Source organism: Alligator mississippiensis, chromosome 15 (assembly GCF_030867095.1).
Source record: "Alligator mississippiensis isolate rAllMis1 chromosome 15, rAllMis1, whole genome shotgun sequence".
Classification (NCBI taxonomy): Eukaryota; Metazoa; Chordata; order Crocodylia; family Alligatoridae; genus Alligator; species Alligator mississippiensis.
This window is the reverse complement of record NC_081838.1, coordinates 9,818,598-9,834,749: the sequence shown is the minus strand read 5'-3', so window position 1 is coordinate 9,834,749 and position 16,152 is coordinate 9,818,598. Positions and strand designations below refer to the sequence as shown.

General features: G+C 47.3%; 1 protein-coding gene across 1 annotated transcript; it reads left to right on the top strand.

Moving 5' to 3' along the window:
* Window positions 1-21: 21 nt before the first annotated feature.
* On the top strand, window positions 22-15,236 carry LOC102570139 (keratin, type II cytoskeletal cochleal). The gene is made up of 9 exons (XM_006275687.4): window positions 22-521; window positions 1,345-1,553; window positions 5,747-5,807; window positions 7,101-7,196; window positions 8,629-8,793; window positions 8,920-9,045; window positions 10,328-10,548; window positions 11,554-11,588; window positions 12,837-15,236. Exons 1-9 carry the CDS (start codon window positions 111-113, stop codon window positions 13,019-13,021), a joined length of 1,509 nt encoding a protein of 502 aa, XP_006275749.2. The 5' UTR covers window positions 22-110; the 3' UTR covers window positions 13,022-15,236.
* Window positions 15,237-16,152: the final 916 nt, after the last annotated feature.

The following is a 16,152-nucleotide window of genomic DNA, read 5'->3' as shown; positions in this document are numbered from 1 at the left end:
GTTCCAGCTGGGAGCCTCAGAGGGACTCTACTCACTCTCCTCCTCTCCAGCACCACTTTCCTGAGCTTTTCCTTGAGGTTGGGGAAAGCCCAGACCCCAGCTGAATAGCCATGTCTCGCTCCGTGACTTTTAGCTCTCGCTCTGCAGCTATGCCAGGGATTAGCCAGGTCCGAGTCAGCACCGTCTCCTCATCCCGTGGTGTGGGAGGGAGTGCTGGCTTGGGAAGGGTAGGCAGCTTTGGCAGCTCCAGTCTCTATAACCTAGGCTCTAGCAGCAGGAGAGAGTCCCCGATCGTACGTGGCAGCTCCTACAGCGTCCGCTCTGGATATGGATATGGCGGTGCCCTCGCTGCTGGGTTTGGCAGTGGGCTCCCATCTCCTGGCATCCAAGAGGTCACCATCAACCAGAGCCTCCTGGCGCCCCTCAACCTGGAGATTGACCCCACCATGCAGAAGGTGCGGCAAGAGGAGAAGGAGCAGATCAAGACCCTCAACAACAAATTCGCCTCCTTCATTGACAAGGTGAGACATGGGAAGAGGTGACCACACCCTGGATGCTTCTGAAGGGAGGTCTTGATTTAAGCCCCAGCAAAGTCAATGGGAAACTTTCCATTGACTTCTGTTAATTGGGCTGAAAAAGGATATTGGCAGTTAAATTGGGGTAAATCTTATGGCTCTTATTGAATGCTTTGCCCAGGTTAACTTCAACAAAGGTTTCTTTTGTTAAAGCCACAGGGCTTCCTCCCTACAGAATAAGCTGGTACCAACCAAGCTATATGACTACTGGTGGTTTGGGGTGCAATGCACGGTCTGATCTGGATGGGGCTCAGGGTGGGGCAAGGCGGGTGTGGTGTTGCCCCATTAAGAAATTACTAGTGTAAATCAGTGCTGCTCCACTATCTTCAGTGGAGCCATGCCCATGCAACGAGGCGGCTTTTGCACCAGGGGAACATCCGGCCTAGGGGTTGTTGGCAAAATTTGGCTTTGTAGCCAGGCTGGTGTTTTTTTATATGAAGTGCAATGTGTTCAGATCATGGCGGATACAATGCAGCTGGCCTGGGTTCAGGGAGGAAGATTCGCCTTAATAGGTGCTGGAGCAAAATGTGGCCCTCTGTTAAATAATAAAAAGCTGCATTTTGGGGATGGCCCTCTAGCTGTAAGTTTGCAGCCTTGGCTTTGCCTCCTATCCAGAGCTAGGATCCTTCCCTGAGTGATCCAAATTTTTCAGGTGCTTTTGCCCAGCAAGCACAACACCTGAAGCTCTCTTTATGAGACAGAGCCTTCCCTGCCCTTGTGCCGCTGTAGCCGGGTGACTGACGGGCTCCCTTCCCTCGCTGGCTTTCAGGTCCGATTCCTAGAGCAGCAAAATAAGATGCTGGAAACCAAATGGAGCCTCCTGCAGGACCAAAAGACGGCCCGGAGCAACATTGCTCCCCTCTTTGAGGCATACATCAGCAACCTCCGGCGGCAGCTGGATGGGCTGATGAACGACAAAGGGCGTCTGGAGGGCGAGCTGAAGAACATGCAGGATCTTGTTGAGGATTTCAAGAACAAGTAACGTATAATCTTGTCTAACGGTTTGCTGAGCCCCACAGGTTCTCCGGCATCTCCGCTGGGAGGTCTTTTGCTCTTCTGTGGGTGCTGCCTTTTAGCCAGGGGGGGCTGAGCGGGGATGACCCTTCACAAGGGGCCATAGGCCACCCAGTAATTAATCCCTGTTATTTGTGGACAAAGCATCCTACAGGTTTCCAGTGACACTGCCCTGCCAAAGCTAGAAAAAGGTGGATTTTCATGTATTTCCATATGCAAATACATTGCTGTTAGACTCATCTAGGATATTTCTAGCTCAGTGGCCACTGGTTGAACTGTAGCTGATTATTCAACTTAATTAATTGATGGAAATGGGGGAGGGCATTCTCCACAAGAAACAGTGGATAGACTGTAGCTTGTATTTGTAGACAGGGCCTGTACGCTACTGTCAGAAACTGGAATTTTTTTGTGAGACATCCAGATTTTTAATTTTCAGTCCAGAACCAAAATGTTGAAAATTCAGCTCCACCCCCACTAAAAAATTCTGGAAAAAAATTGAATGCAAAAACAGTGACCCGTTTCAATCCTGTCAAAACATAACAGGAAGCATAAGAGATCTCAAAAGCTACAATTAAATTAAAGGCAGCAATAATAAGTGATAAAGTGTCTCAGCAATTCCTGGATACTTTTTTTGTTGGAATGAACATGCTCCGGCAGACTGTTCTGATTGCTGCAAAAGTGCATTTCCAACCACTTTTTCCAGCTCCTCTTATCTCTGCACAGATATGATTAACTTCCCTTTGTACTCATTATTAGAAAGGATGCATCAAAGGCACAGCTGGGCCTGTTTTATTTCGGAGAGCCAAAGCAATCTGCACTGTAGTAGTCTGAACGCAAAGTGTTCAGAGCAGGTTTCTGGGGTGCCTTCCCAGCCTTGCTCCTGACTCATTCATTTGCTCTGGGTGGGTCATTCCTTATCTCTACTCCTCTATCTTCAAAAGCAGTGTAAAAACCTGAAAGGAGCTTATGAAGGGCAGTACTAGAAATGTGAAACACTCTTATCACTTGGCTTTTAGTCATTAGGTCTCCAAATACAGGTGTTACATTTGGCTGGGAACCTGAATTCAAATCAGATATTAGTGACACATGGCTGAATTCTGCAACCTTTGCTTGTCACTGACTTCAGGAGACATTTTGACTACAGATTGTCCCCATTCATAGATGCATGCTAGCAGATAGTTAGTGATTTATCCTGTATTGCAATCTCATATAAAAGAAAAACACCGAGATACAGTATCTCCATGGTTACCCCAGTATAAAGTAAACTTTAGTCGAGGGAGCGACACGGTTCTTAGTTAACTGAGATCAGACTTTGCAACTTCCTTTTTCTTTTTCTAACGGTGCCTTTTCTGAATATCCGGCGAAGGAAGAAAGACAGGGGTAGTGGAGCAGCAACTGGGAAGTCAATGTATTGTGTGAAAAACACATTAAGGGGGGCAACGTGGAGTAATGCTTTTGCCGTGTGCATAGCTATTCATGATTTGACCTCGAAGCACTTTTACACAGGAGATGACGAGCATTTTGCAGAAGGGGTGGGGAGAGCAGAGCGAGGGCCAGAGGCAAGAAGGTGCCTTGCCCCAGGTTTACCCAGTAAGCAAATAGTGCGGCCAGGGCTAGAAACCAGGCGCCCTATACTCAACCCAGTGCTCTAGCCACTGCACCATCCATCCACAGCATGGGTGCTGCCCCATGCTCACACCCCTGGCTAAAACTTGCCCAGGGAAAAACTAGAGCAAAGCTGGGATCTCTGACAAGGGGTTTCGGTGCCTCAATCAGCCCGCTTGGAAAGGCTAATACAACCCACCCTGTGCCCCTTTCACTCCGGGACACACCCAGCTGCCGAGGGGAAACCTTGGAAAAATATATGAGCTGGCAAACTGGATTAGGCAGGAACTGAGAACAAATAGAGCAGATAAACTCCAGGGTGTGCCAGGAGGAAAGTCAATAACTAGTAATCCCCATACAGGTCTAGGAAGGTGGCATTCAGCTGCAAGGATCAATCCGTCTCAGGCGGGGGCCTGCATTGTCCTCTGGGTGGACAGGTGCCTTGTACAGCCCTAGATGGTACCTGGGCAGGGCAGGCCAGGACCTCAGCTGGCATCAGTCCATGTTGCTGCATTGAGCTGTGATGCTTTGTACCTGCTGACGGTATGGCCTGTGTTCGGCTCCGTGTTGCAGCAATCCAGTCCGGGTGGAAAGACCTGTGCAAGGTGCATGGGCAGTGGAGAATCAAGCACAAGGACCTCAATCCTCTGGCAGGGTGCAGTAGCCGCTGTTGAGCATACATGTCATTTAATTTTCAGCCGCTTTTCAGGGACAGAATAATACAAACTGGCCTTGGTGTTCATACATGTAATTTAATTTCCAGCTGCTTTTCAGGGACAGAATAATGCAAAATGACCTCGGTGTTGACAAGCATGTGGCCCTAAGTGGTTTAGAAGCATCAAAATCACCATGGGTCCAATTCTTCCCTGACAGCAGCAGTACTCCATCCACTTTCCTGGAGCTGCTGCTGTTTCCGATGGGTAAGCTCAGGATCAAGTCCTAGGTACACTTAATTTAAGAGCAGAATTACCTTTGGGATGGTCCAAGTGCCTGCACAGGCAGCTGGGGTACGGGTTGACCTTGCACTCTGCATGTGGCCAGCCTGCCTGTGTCCTAAGGTCAGAGAAACTTATTCTACTTTCAAACTGAAGTTAGTGACTTGCGCTTTTAAAAACGCGGGGAGAAGATGCCCTGGGAGACAGGGTGCGGTAGATGCAAACTCGCCACCTCTTAGCACGCAGTCACTTGGACAAGGCCTTTCCTTAAAGTGGGGCAGGTCACTCCTGAATACATTCCCTGACACCTGTTCACTCCTGTCATGCTGAGCCTGTATAGAAGAGCATAGAATCGGTCCCTTTTCTCATCTCTTGCACATGTTGCACGTGCAGTGTGATGATTTAAACATCAGGTAATGCAGCCCTTCATGCAGCACCGGCTCCTGTGTCGCTGGGAGTCAGCACGGTGTCGATTTTCCATGAGCTGCAGGCCGTTGGAATCGCAGGGCTTCCAAGCCCGTTGCAAACCGCAGTGGCCGTGCAAGTCATCCTAGCAGATATTGTGACTCCAAAAGCTCTCACAAAGCCAGAGAAAATGGCTTCTGTTTCCTGGATGGCGTTTGGCGCCACTCAGCCGGTATGAAAAGCCTTAGTGGGATTTTGCGGAGGATTTAAGTCACTGACTTGGAAGCTTTCCACTTTTCCTCCTTTCTGTCAGGCACGCACTCGGGCAAGTGACTTGCACCAATCTGTATTTCCCATGTGCCGAGGTCCTGCCGTACTTGCTCTTTTCCATTGCAGTTAAGAGTCAGGCCCTAGGAATCAGACCTTCAGGGGTTTTAAAGTGATGTGGCTCTACTAAGGCCATGCCGGTTCATGGCAGCTGAAGATCTTGTCCATTATGCCTAAGGATGGCCTGCGTGAAGCTGACTTCCCCTAAAAAGGAGCCCACTTGAAACTCTGAGGCACAACCTTCTCTGTGACTCGGTTTCTCCGTGGCATGAGTTATATTTGCTTGGGTCCCACTAGCTCAATGCGCATCTGCAAAATGCACTGAAATCCTGGGTTAAAGGTGCATGCAATCATAATGGGCAAGTGCTCCAAAAAATAATTCCTCAAGTGGGTTTTTAGATGGATTTAGGGGGAACAGCGCACACCTCTTCTTGTACTTGCATTTGCCTTCTGCAGTGAACTAGTACCCAAGGCTGCAATATGCCTGGAAGAAAAAAACACTGGAGAACATTTGTGGAAAGGGAATTATGAATGAGCAATTCTGCTTATCTGCATCTGAGTTACACCCATCCAAACAGGACGCAGAAACACCCTTGTGGCTTAGGCATCCAAGCAAAATAAACAGGAGTGCATAGCTTGGGTTTCTGAGAGGAGTAACGTGTGCTGAACTGTCTGGGTGGGCTAAGGATCTGTCCCATCACTGATTTACACCAGTTGAGAAGCATGCCAGGGTTTCTTTGCTGAAATGATGATTTCACATAGGACAAGCACCTGGGTTGAAACATAAGCTGCTTTTAGCTGATTTGCAAAAAGAAACATGAAAATAAATCAACCAACTTAGTTAGTGGCATCTAACTTGGCATCTCATCTTTTTCCCCCAACCAGATACGAAGATGAGATCAACAGACGCACAACAGCAGAGAACGAGTTTGTGGTGCTCAAAAAGGTGAGTGGCTGGATCCTGAGACGCTGCAGAGGCTGGTTTTTCAAGCCTCTTGGAAGCTGAGGCCTGCGGTTTTAGCCAGGAAAAAGAAAGGCAGGTCTTTATCTTGAGACAGGAGATGTGGATCCACTGTCATTGTCCTGATTAGATTTGCTAAATACAAAGTGCTTTGACTTCAGTTCGTTGCTTTTCTGGAAGAGCACACACCAACTGCAGAAACTTCCTTAGCCTGGTGAAGGGTTTTTGAACCCGAACGCTTGCTTAATACTTGTTCTCCAACTATTTAAGTTGGTCTAATAAAAGATATCAGATTCACCCAAAGAACCTTGACTTCAGTTGGATTTTTATCCCATGCTACCTAACACGTATCTAAATCAGGGGTGGGCAATTATTTCAGGCGGAAGGCTGCTTACTGAGTTTTGGCAAGCCATCAAGGGCCGCATGTCAGGCATCCAGAGGCAGATAAATATTAATTTTCTAAATTTTTTAGGGACTGGATAAAATGACCTGGTGGGCCGCATTCGGCCTGCGGGCCGCATTTTGCCCACCCCTGACCTAGTGAAGATGCACCATTATACAGGTGCTCCTCACTTAACGTCATCCCAGTTAACATGGCTGCATTATTATGTCACTGATCTATTAAAGAAATACTCATTTAAAGCCACCCAATGTGACTTTAAACATTGTTTGGCCACCGCCTGCTAGTAGGGAACTACTGTGATGTAACTGGATTTGCTTCGCATCGTTTCACTTAAAGCCATGTTTTTCAAGAACGTAACTACGGTGTTAAGTGAGGAGTACTCGTAATGCCATTCTCCAGCAATACTTGCTGGACTGGATTCTCAGAATTACCCTTCAGGGATCTTTCCAGTGTAAAGGGAGTGTAAGGTGTACATAGAGAATACCTGTCCCCAAATAGATGCCATCTGAATAAGAGGAGGGTGTAGTGAGAAAAATGTCTTTTGTAAGGTCAAATGGCAGGGCATGGCAGAGCCAGAATGAGAACCCAGGAGTCCAGAGTCCCAGTTGAGTGCCTTATTCATTACAGGATGCTGGCACACTGTAAGAGGTATGATGCTATATATTATAAAATGGTAGAGCCTGGCAACATGGATTTCAGAAAGTCCAGGAGATGCCTTTCTAAGTGAGGAGTTAGTGCTAATTTTTGAATGAAAGGATGCTTGAATAGAGTCAGCCACATCCTTCCCTAAAACCTGGCTAAGCAGCTTGGTTCGCAGCCACTGAGCACCCGTGTGCCCCCCAGAAGCCAACCAAGATCTCGTTTCATTCCCTTAGGATGTCGATGGTGCCTACATGAACAAGGTGGAGCTGGAGGCCAGGGTGGATGCCTTGACTGACGAGATCAACTTCCTGAGGTCCCTCTATGAAGCAGTAAGGACCTTTCCATCTTTGCAAAATAGACTGGCTTTATTGATGAGTGGGTATCTATTTTGGTGATGGCTAAAACAACTGCAGTTTGCAAGGAGATGGGAGGTGTTACTGGATGTTATGGTATGTCACGTGAACCCTGTGGATGGGTAGGTGGATGGATGGGTATAGATCTAATTTTTTCTCTCACTTCTTGGACGGTAAAGAGTAGAAACAGGTTTTTTTTATACACAAAGGAGGTTCTGGAGGGTGCGAGGGTCTATTTCTTTGAATGAAGCCCTACCAACCCTATTTGACCCATGGTGTCTTAAAGTCTATGGCTAACCTAGCAGCTGAATGTGGGGAACACAGATGAAATGCAAGCTTGCAGTGAATTCATGCACCTGTGGCACAAGACAGAAGCACTAAAAGAACTTCCCTCGTGTTGCTTCTTGGTTTGTAATTGCAATTGTATTAGAGGCAGTTGGAGAATGGAGATTTCGTACAGAAAATGCTGATTTTGAGCAAAATATTTTGGCTGGAAACAGAAATATTTTTATTGCAAAAGCCCAGCTTGGTGTTTCATGGCTGGTGGAGAGACCAACCAGGAAAAAAGTTCCACCTGACATCCTCGGGCAGTGGAAGCAGGATTTGGCCCCATCTGGGTAGCAAACCTGGGTGTGATCTACAGCCCTGCATCCCAGCTTTTAAAACATTTGGAAGTGACACCTCATTGCAGCCAGGAGTTTAGCTCCCTGGGCCACTCCAACCCTTGGATTCTGCAGGTGTTTGGATGCTAGCCTTAGCTTCCTCTCAGATCTTTATAACTTCATCGCACTGCTCTCGGGGAACCAAAGCTGAGGAGCTGGAGGAGGCTGAGAGCAGCTATTGTGTTGTGATGTTCATAGAATCGTAGAAAATGGGGGTGGGAAGGGACCTCAGGAGCTCACATCTAGTCCAAGACCCTGCTCCAAGCAGGACTACCCCCAACTACATCATCCCAGCCAAGGTGTTGTCTAGCCGGGGTTTGAAAACCTCCAAGGATGGAGCTTCCACTACCTCTCTGGGCAACCTGTTTCAGAGCTTTACTACCTTCCTAGTGAGAAAGTTTTTCCTAACATCCAACCTCAACTTCCCTTGCTGCAACTGGAGCCCATTGCTCCTTGTCCTGTCGTCTGCCACCACTGAGAACAGTCCAGCTCCATGCTCTTTGGACCCCCCTGCAGGGAGTTGAAGGCTGCTATTAAATCCCCTCTCAGTCTCCTCTTCTCTAGACTAAATAAGCCCAGTTCCCTCAGTCTTTCTTCATAAGTCATGTCCCCCAGTCCCCCTCACCATTTTTGTTGCCCTCCACTGGACTCTCTTCCTTGCCTTCCTCACCTCTCCTCCTCCTCATTGGCTTCTAAAGTACAGCAAGAGAAGGCTAAACAAACAGGGATGTTAATGTACCTTGCAGGAACTCCAGGAGCTGCAGACACAGATCTCTGACACCTCTGTGGTCCTGTCTATGGACAACAGCCGTAATCTGGACCTGGACAGCATCATTGCTGAGGTCAAAGCTCAGTATGAGGACATTGCCAACCGGAGCCGGGCGGAGGCAGAGTCCTGGTACCAGAGCAAGGTGAGCAATCTTGGGTGCTGAGAGCTTCTGCCATTTGTGGGTGTCTGGAGAGGCTGCTTTGTGGGTTGGCAATGGGTAGTGAGTTGGTGATGCTGGTTGGGTCCTTTATATCCTTGTATATCTCAGTTCGAGGTACTGCAAGCCACTGCTGGGAAACACGGAGACGACCTGCGCAGCACCAAGAATGAGATTGCTGAGACTAACCGCATGATCATGCGGCTGCAGTCTGAGATCGACAATGTGAAAAACCAGGTGAGGAGTAGCCTATGCCCCGTGAATGTCCATGGAGCCCCACTTTCCAGGGCTGTCAGTCCAGCAACACTCACAAGCTCTGCACACTTTTTTTTAAGATGCCTTCAGTGGGAAATGAGTAATTCTGGCTGTTACATTAAACAGGTTCAACCGGGGATTGGATCGGTTCATGGCGAACAGGTCCATCAGTGGGTCTTAAAGACAATTATTGGAGCTGCAGCCTAGAACTAGGACTCCCTCATCCTCTGAATGCCAGATGCAGAGGGCAGATCAGTCTGGATAGGCCTCACATACATATTTTCCCACTTATCTGCTCTCTGTCATTGCAAGATGCAGAAGACTGAGCTAGATGAAGCTGCGGTCTCTAACAAGAGCGGTGGTCAGAGCCTTTCCCCAGGTTCAGACCAGGTGGTGTGTGGAGCCGGCTTGCATGGGTTAGAGGAATGGATGTGACATTCCCATTCTTCACCACCTCTGACTTCTCATCTCCCTTCCTGCATCCAGGATGAGGTCCCATATAGAGCTACTTCTGTCAGGCTTGTTTTTTGACCTTCCCCTTTCACTGCAGCTTTCATCCATTTATTGAAGGGACCTTTTAAATCATGTCAAAGTCATTGTTCAATTCTTGCCTGGGAGAGCTGGATATTTGCAGTGAATAACCAGACTGCACACAAAGCGGGGAGATAAGCTATTGTGAGTCACTCAGTGCTGTTTATTTGGTTTCAGGGCAGGGTGTCTGCAGAGCAAATAAGCCGATCCAGAACGGCTTTGATGAATAATGAATGGGAATTGAAAAGCCGTATGCTCAGTGTTAAGTTCTTCCTACATAGTTTGTACTCTACTAACCATGCGTGTCACGCTGAGATGGCGGGAAACGTTGTTGTAGGCATACAATGGCTGAATAGGCAGGCAGGTTTGGCATGGTACAAGGGTCTTTTTTTTTTTGGTCTTTCTTTGGGACTTCACGTATTGCTCAGTAGCTCAGGGTCTACCCGGCAGCTCCAGGTGGTGAGAGTCCTAAGGAAAAGTCAAATAGTAGATGTTCTAAAAAGACCCCTGGATATTCTTCTTAAATGTTCTAATGGTCCTTTTTTACCATGATAATTGATGTGTTGGCAATGCCTAGGCAGAGAGGTACATATAGACACCATGTATACCATAGCGAGAAAGAGGGATGGACGTATGGATGCCATACAGGGAGGAAGGGATGGACAACAGAATAGAAATGTCACTGCCATCAGCTGGTGCACACGTGCTCAAGTCCTGTGTCCTGCATCTCTAGCGTGCCAAGCTGGAGGCAGCCATCGCTGAGGCTGAGGAACGTGGTGAGATGGCCATCAAAGATGCCAGGGCTAAGCTGGATGAGCTGGAGGCCGCCCTGCAGAAGGCCAAGCAGGACATGGCCCGCCAGCTGCGGGAGTACCAGGATCTCATGAATGTCAAGCTGGCGCTGGACATTGAGATTGCCACCTACCGAAAACTGCTAGAGGGCGAGGAGAGCAGGTGGGTGCAACACAGAGGCCTAAAATGATAAGGCTGGATCTTCTGAGGTAGACTAAGGTCCTCTAGCAAAGGATCTCTTAAGGTACATCAAGCAGAGCAGCTTTTACATGGACTACTTGGATTCTCCATTGCCCATCACCTCGAACAGTTTTTAACAGATGTACCAAGAAAGTGTGCAGTACCACCTGCTCCAAATGGTTGCATTTGTCACTGGGGGGGGCTCCACGCAGGTAGGGGTGACAACAGCAAGTAGAAATCAGTGAGGAGGCAGGTCTGGCATTGCTGAGCGTCCCATCCTTTGCAGAAGAAACATCTTTTTCCTGCTCAGACGGGTGCTCAAGCTTTGGCTTGCACCTCACACCAGTCTGCGGGGCGTACTTCCATTGCTAGCCACAAAGTTAGGCAAAGGCCCATACAACACGCATGCTTTATTTAAGCTCGGAAGTCTGCTCCTATTAACATTAGTGGTAAAACTCCCATGTAGAGCTGATTCAGGACTAATATTTTTCCAGGAGAAAATTCAATGAAGAGGACTTTTTTTCCTTTTTTTTTTTTCATTTCCACTGATTTTCTTTTTTCTTTTGAGAATTTTCAGGTTTTTTTCTGTTTAAAAACTGTCAATTTTTATATTTTTAGTTACTGAAACAAACAAAAAAGGCACGTTTTGGTTGCAGAAATGTACATGGGGTGTTGACCAAAACTGGAATAATTGTAACGGAAACAGATTTTTTGATGGGGAGGGTGGGGGGGAGCCATTTTCCATTAAAAATACAAGTGTTTTGGTGGAAAATTTTGTGTCTGTTCCCCTAGGAGTCAATGGCAATGGGATGGGCTGTGCTAGGCATAGGTAACCAACAAAAGGTTCTCATGGCCCAGCTGTCTCCTGTGAATTATTGATAACAAGAATCATCCATCCCCATTGTCTCCATCCTCGCAGGCCTCCAGGCACTCTATCTGATCAGATGTCTAACCAGCAATCTTCTCTTTTTTTTTCCTTTCCGACAGACTGGCTGGAGACAGACCTGACAAAGTCAGCATCTGTGAGTTGATTTATAATTTTCCATTTCTAACGGCCATTTTATTGTATTTACCTCCATGGAGAGCAAATGAAACCAATGAGTTCCAAAAGACGTGCCCCGGATATCTCTAGGGAATCCCCTGAGAGTTATAGATCCTGCTTCTCATTTCAACCAAGGCTTCTTTTTGGCCACGTCTGGCCACATCTTCATGAGCCATGGACTGCACAGTCATTTAGGACTTGCATAACCAAGTCCTACATGACTGTGCAGTAACCAGTGTTGCTGCACAGTAGTGTCCCCGCATGGTGTTTTCCTGATGTTACTGTGCAGCAGCTCATTGCTACTGTGCAATAGCATCCCGTCACGGTTAGTGTCCCCCAGTGCTACTGCATAGTAGCAAGACGCTACCATGCAGTAGCTCATTGCTACTGCGCAGTAGCGTCTCATGTAGACACACCCTCTGACACTTTAGACAGGCCTCAAAGTGAGCAAAAATGAGTTATAGGCCCAGCAAATTGCTTACGCCAGAGTGCTGTACAGCTGTTCACTCCTGAGTTTTGTTCTTGTATAAAAGTTTCTATATGAGTGTGATTATGCAATGCCCCCTTTATACCGGTACACCCCTCATATGCATGCAGCTATAACAATATATAGGGGCCTTCCTTTTACCAGGGATTACCTATACTCCTATAAGCCCTCTTATAAGGGAGTTACACTACCTTAGCTGTACCACTGTAGTTAAAACATGACAGCTTCGGTGTGTAAGCCGAGGCCTTCGTGACAGAGAATCAGGCTCATAGAGTTTCGTTGCAAGTGCAAATCAGTCTGTGGCTTATCTTTAGTACGACCCTGTAGGATTTTGCACAGGGATTGCCTGCTCTACCACAACCAAGGAGAGAGTTGAAAGGTTGATCAGACAGTTTGGAAAATCCCATAGACCAGAGATAAGATGCCTCTTTTATGGGAAGGCTCTGTATATCAGTGCATGATAAAGCAAGAGTAGTTGATTGAACTGCTATTTTCATTATAGCTGGGAAGGGGAAGTGACTTTCCTATCCCAGGAAAATATTCAGGACCTTTTTCCCTGTCATTTCTGGGGGCACTGGCACTGAAAAGCCCGGTGCCAACAAGTTGCTGCGCACACAAGGTGAGTATCCGCCCCTGGAGAAGCAGCGCCAGACTCTGTGTTCAGAAAGCACTGTTCATGGGGAGGCTGAAATCTGTTCTGGTCCCCCGGGCACTGAAGATCATGTCGGTTTTGTCCCGTAGCGATGGTCAGCTCTAGCAGTGGAAGTGGATATGGCAGCGCAGGTGGAATCGGCTATGGAAGCAGCTTTGGCCTGGGAGGAGCCATGGGCAGCGGGGCCTTGAGCTTTGGCACTGGAGGCGGCTCCAGCCCGGTGAAAGCATACTCCATGACAACGACCTCTAGCAGCAGGACAAGCATCAGATAAGCTGCAGAAGCTAAATCGCCACTGCCGAAAGAAAGAGGTTTTTGTTGTGTCCCAATAGGTAAAATGGCTCCAATAACCCTGCAACGATGAATGAAAGAGCAATAAGACGCATCCCAGTCTACGACCCAACCACAGTTTCGATCCTGAGCTCTTGAACCCAAAGTGAGCTTTGCCACTCACGACTTGACTAAGCCTCTGGGGTGAATTTCATCCTCGTGCAGAGGGCAAAGCTATCCCTACATGCTCCTGAACCCTTTGGATGACCTCTCTGCTTGAGGTTGAATTTCACCCAAGGCAAAATCATTTCAATATTGAGTTTTCCCACGTATCTGCTGAAGGTTTTCAAAGGAGTAAAAAAAGTAGGGTGCTTAACTTCCCGTGAAGGAGGTTTGAGTTCCCAACTCCCTTAGGCTACTTTGCAAACTCAAGCCCCCTTTTTAATGAACACAAAAGTGGTCCTAGTTTTTATTTAGAAAGAAAGGAGAAGTTTGCTAAAATGTGGTGATTTCCCCCCACATTTCTGAAACAGAAACAAACTTTAAACCACCCTCCTTTGAATTAAAGTAATTTCTTATAGAAAACCTAGTAGACAGATTTAAATCTGGCTTTTTATAATGCAAAAATTCACTTATAAATGAAGGTCAAGAAATTATGAAAACTGAAATGTTCCCTCTTCCTCCCCTCACCCCCCCAAAAAAAATTGCATATAATTTTAGAATATATATCCCAGCCTAGGCCTCTCTATTGGCAACTCTGTGTTTCAGTCTGATGTGCAGGATCAAGAAACAACAAGTAGCTTCCATTAATTTCCACACTTGCAAGAGACCATTGTAAAAGCAGCCGTGGTTTACTCTCATTTCAGTGCAGAGCCCATTGGAAATTTTGCTTTGCAATTGTAGTGAAGGGAGGAATGAATTAGCTTGTAAAAAAATAAATAAATGGGTTTCTGTCCTCGCGCTGATGTAAACCCAGAATAACTTGACTAAGGACAGTAGAGCAAAATTGGAACAAGGGAGGAGATTCTCAGGCTCAAAGAGAAATACAGAAGGAACCAAAACTCCTGTATTGCATCTTGTATTGTCATTTATGCTTGGGAAAAGTGCTTATGAAAACGTGGACCCTGGCATTTTGCACATTGCAAATGCTTTGCCTAAGCGTAGATGCTGGTGGCAAGGCCCTGGGTGGTTGGGAATCAGGGTCCTATTCTATACAGCATTATATCACATTCAGCAGACGATGGGCCAGATCTACAGCAAGGATAAATCAGCACAGCTCCATTTGCTTCAGTAGGATTACGCACATTTACATCAGCAGAGCATCTGAGTCGGAGGGTCCAGATGCCGTACCGCTTGTTAGGTATTTGAGTGGCAAATGGGTGTCTAAGTGCGATCCTGTGCTACCCTGGCTATGTCTCTGAAACACTGTGACCTATTTAGTTTTGTAACATGCCTTCAATTTAGTCGTGAGCAAAGTCACAAAAAGGAGCAAGGAGGAGGAATGGGACCCACGCACCTCTTGCATTAATAGGTTTGCAAGGATTCAAGCAATAAGACACACAAGAAGCCTACCATTTAGACATTTAGACACTTAATCTACGGTACAGAATCTCTCTCTCCTTTCTTGGTCTGCTTTATTACTGACCTGGCCTTGTTGTTTGTAAAGCAAATGCCCTGTCATCCCAACTCTTTCGTGGGTTTGCTCCAATGTGGACGATATCATTTGGACTTGAGATCTTGGCTGCTTTATAACAAAGAGGTTATACAGAGCTTATTGGCTGCATGGGCGTCAGGAGGACTGCTGGAAATTGTATCATTCTCTCTTCGGGTACCTTTGCTCAGCATAGAAATAGGGGTAGTTTCGTGGATTCGTGCTTTCTGGGGAACAGCTCCAGCGAAGCCGAGACCATTGAAACAGTTCTTTGGTGCTTCTAGCTGTCACAGAGCTAGAAGAGAGCACAGTCCATTGTTTTGCTACACTAAACAGTTGTTGCAGCCCAACTAGCTCTCTAGCTCTTTCCACGGTGCATTCAAGCTAAATGACATTCATTCTCATTGTTTGGTTGATTCTGTCTTAGAGGAAAGAAAAAGCCACACACAGCTTTTGTATTGGATTATCAACCATATCCTCCCTGTATTGTAGCTGTGGTTAACATTTCCTGACTTTGTGGTATGGGTGTGTGCATGTCACCTGCTTTTAATAAAGTTTGCCCAGTGTACCCCTCTGCCATCATGGTCTCTTTTCTTCTCTGTGGCTTTCTACTCCTTGATAGTAGGGAAAGGAAAGCGTGGGAGCTGGTAACCACTGCCTGCCTGTCTGCAAACACTGCTCGGTGCAATCCCCTTAGGCAGGACCGTGGTACAACTGCCCGAGCCTTGTCCAAGGGGCAGGCCCATGTCCCTTCTGCAGTACGTGGGAGTTTGGCCTTCTACTTTGGTGGCATTAGGGACAAGTGAGATGTGGCAGCCATTCGCCAGGCCCTTTCCTCTAGAAGAGTGGAGCTGAAAGCACCAGAGGCCAAAACGTTGCCCGGGTACTAAGGCATTGCTGTAGACATGAGTACTGCACAGCCTTGTCACTGCAGCTGTGTCAAGGAACGCTCTGGGGATTCCCACAGTCCGCCAGGGACTGAGGCTGCTTTTGGGTGGGCTTCAAATTAGCCAGAGGTGGTTGGTGGAGTCACCTCATCTGCTTGGCACGGCGGGCGTATTGGAGCTCAGGTGCGCTCAGGCTGCCGCCTTTCTATTCAGACGAAAGAGCAGGAAAAATGCAAAGTTAAACGAGACCGGGAAGGCTCTGCCCTGCCCTACTAAACAATAAGGCTCCATTGTTTGAGCTTCGCTCGCCAGGCCCAGGGCTTTATTTCTCAATAAACAAATATATTGAGATTATCCAGACCTCAGTTGCCGCTAAAGAAGCAAACCTACTTCAGATACCCCAAACCCGCCCCCCTCCCCAGGTACACCCAATGATCCTCCATGTCTCAAGAGACCCAGCACCACCCAACATCTCCCAAGGGTATGACTGTCCCTGGAGGAAGAGTTTCATAAAGCTTTGGGTTCTGCCTGTAGACTCCAGCCAACTCAGGTAAGCCCCCGGTAATAACGGCATCTGATGATTTTTACCGTTTGCCC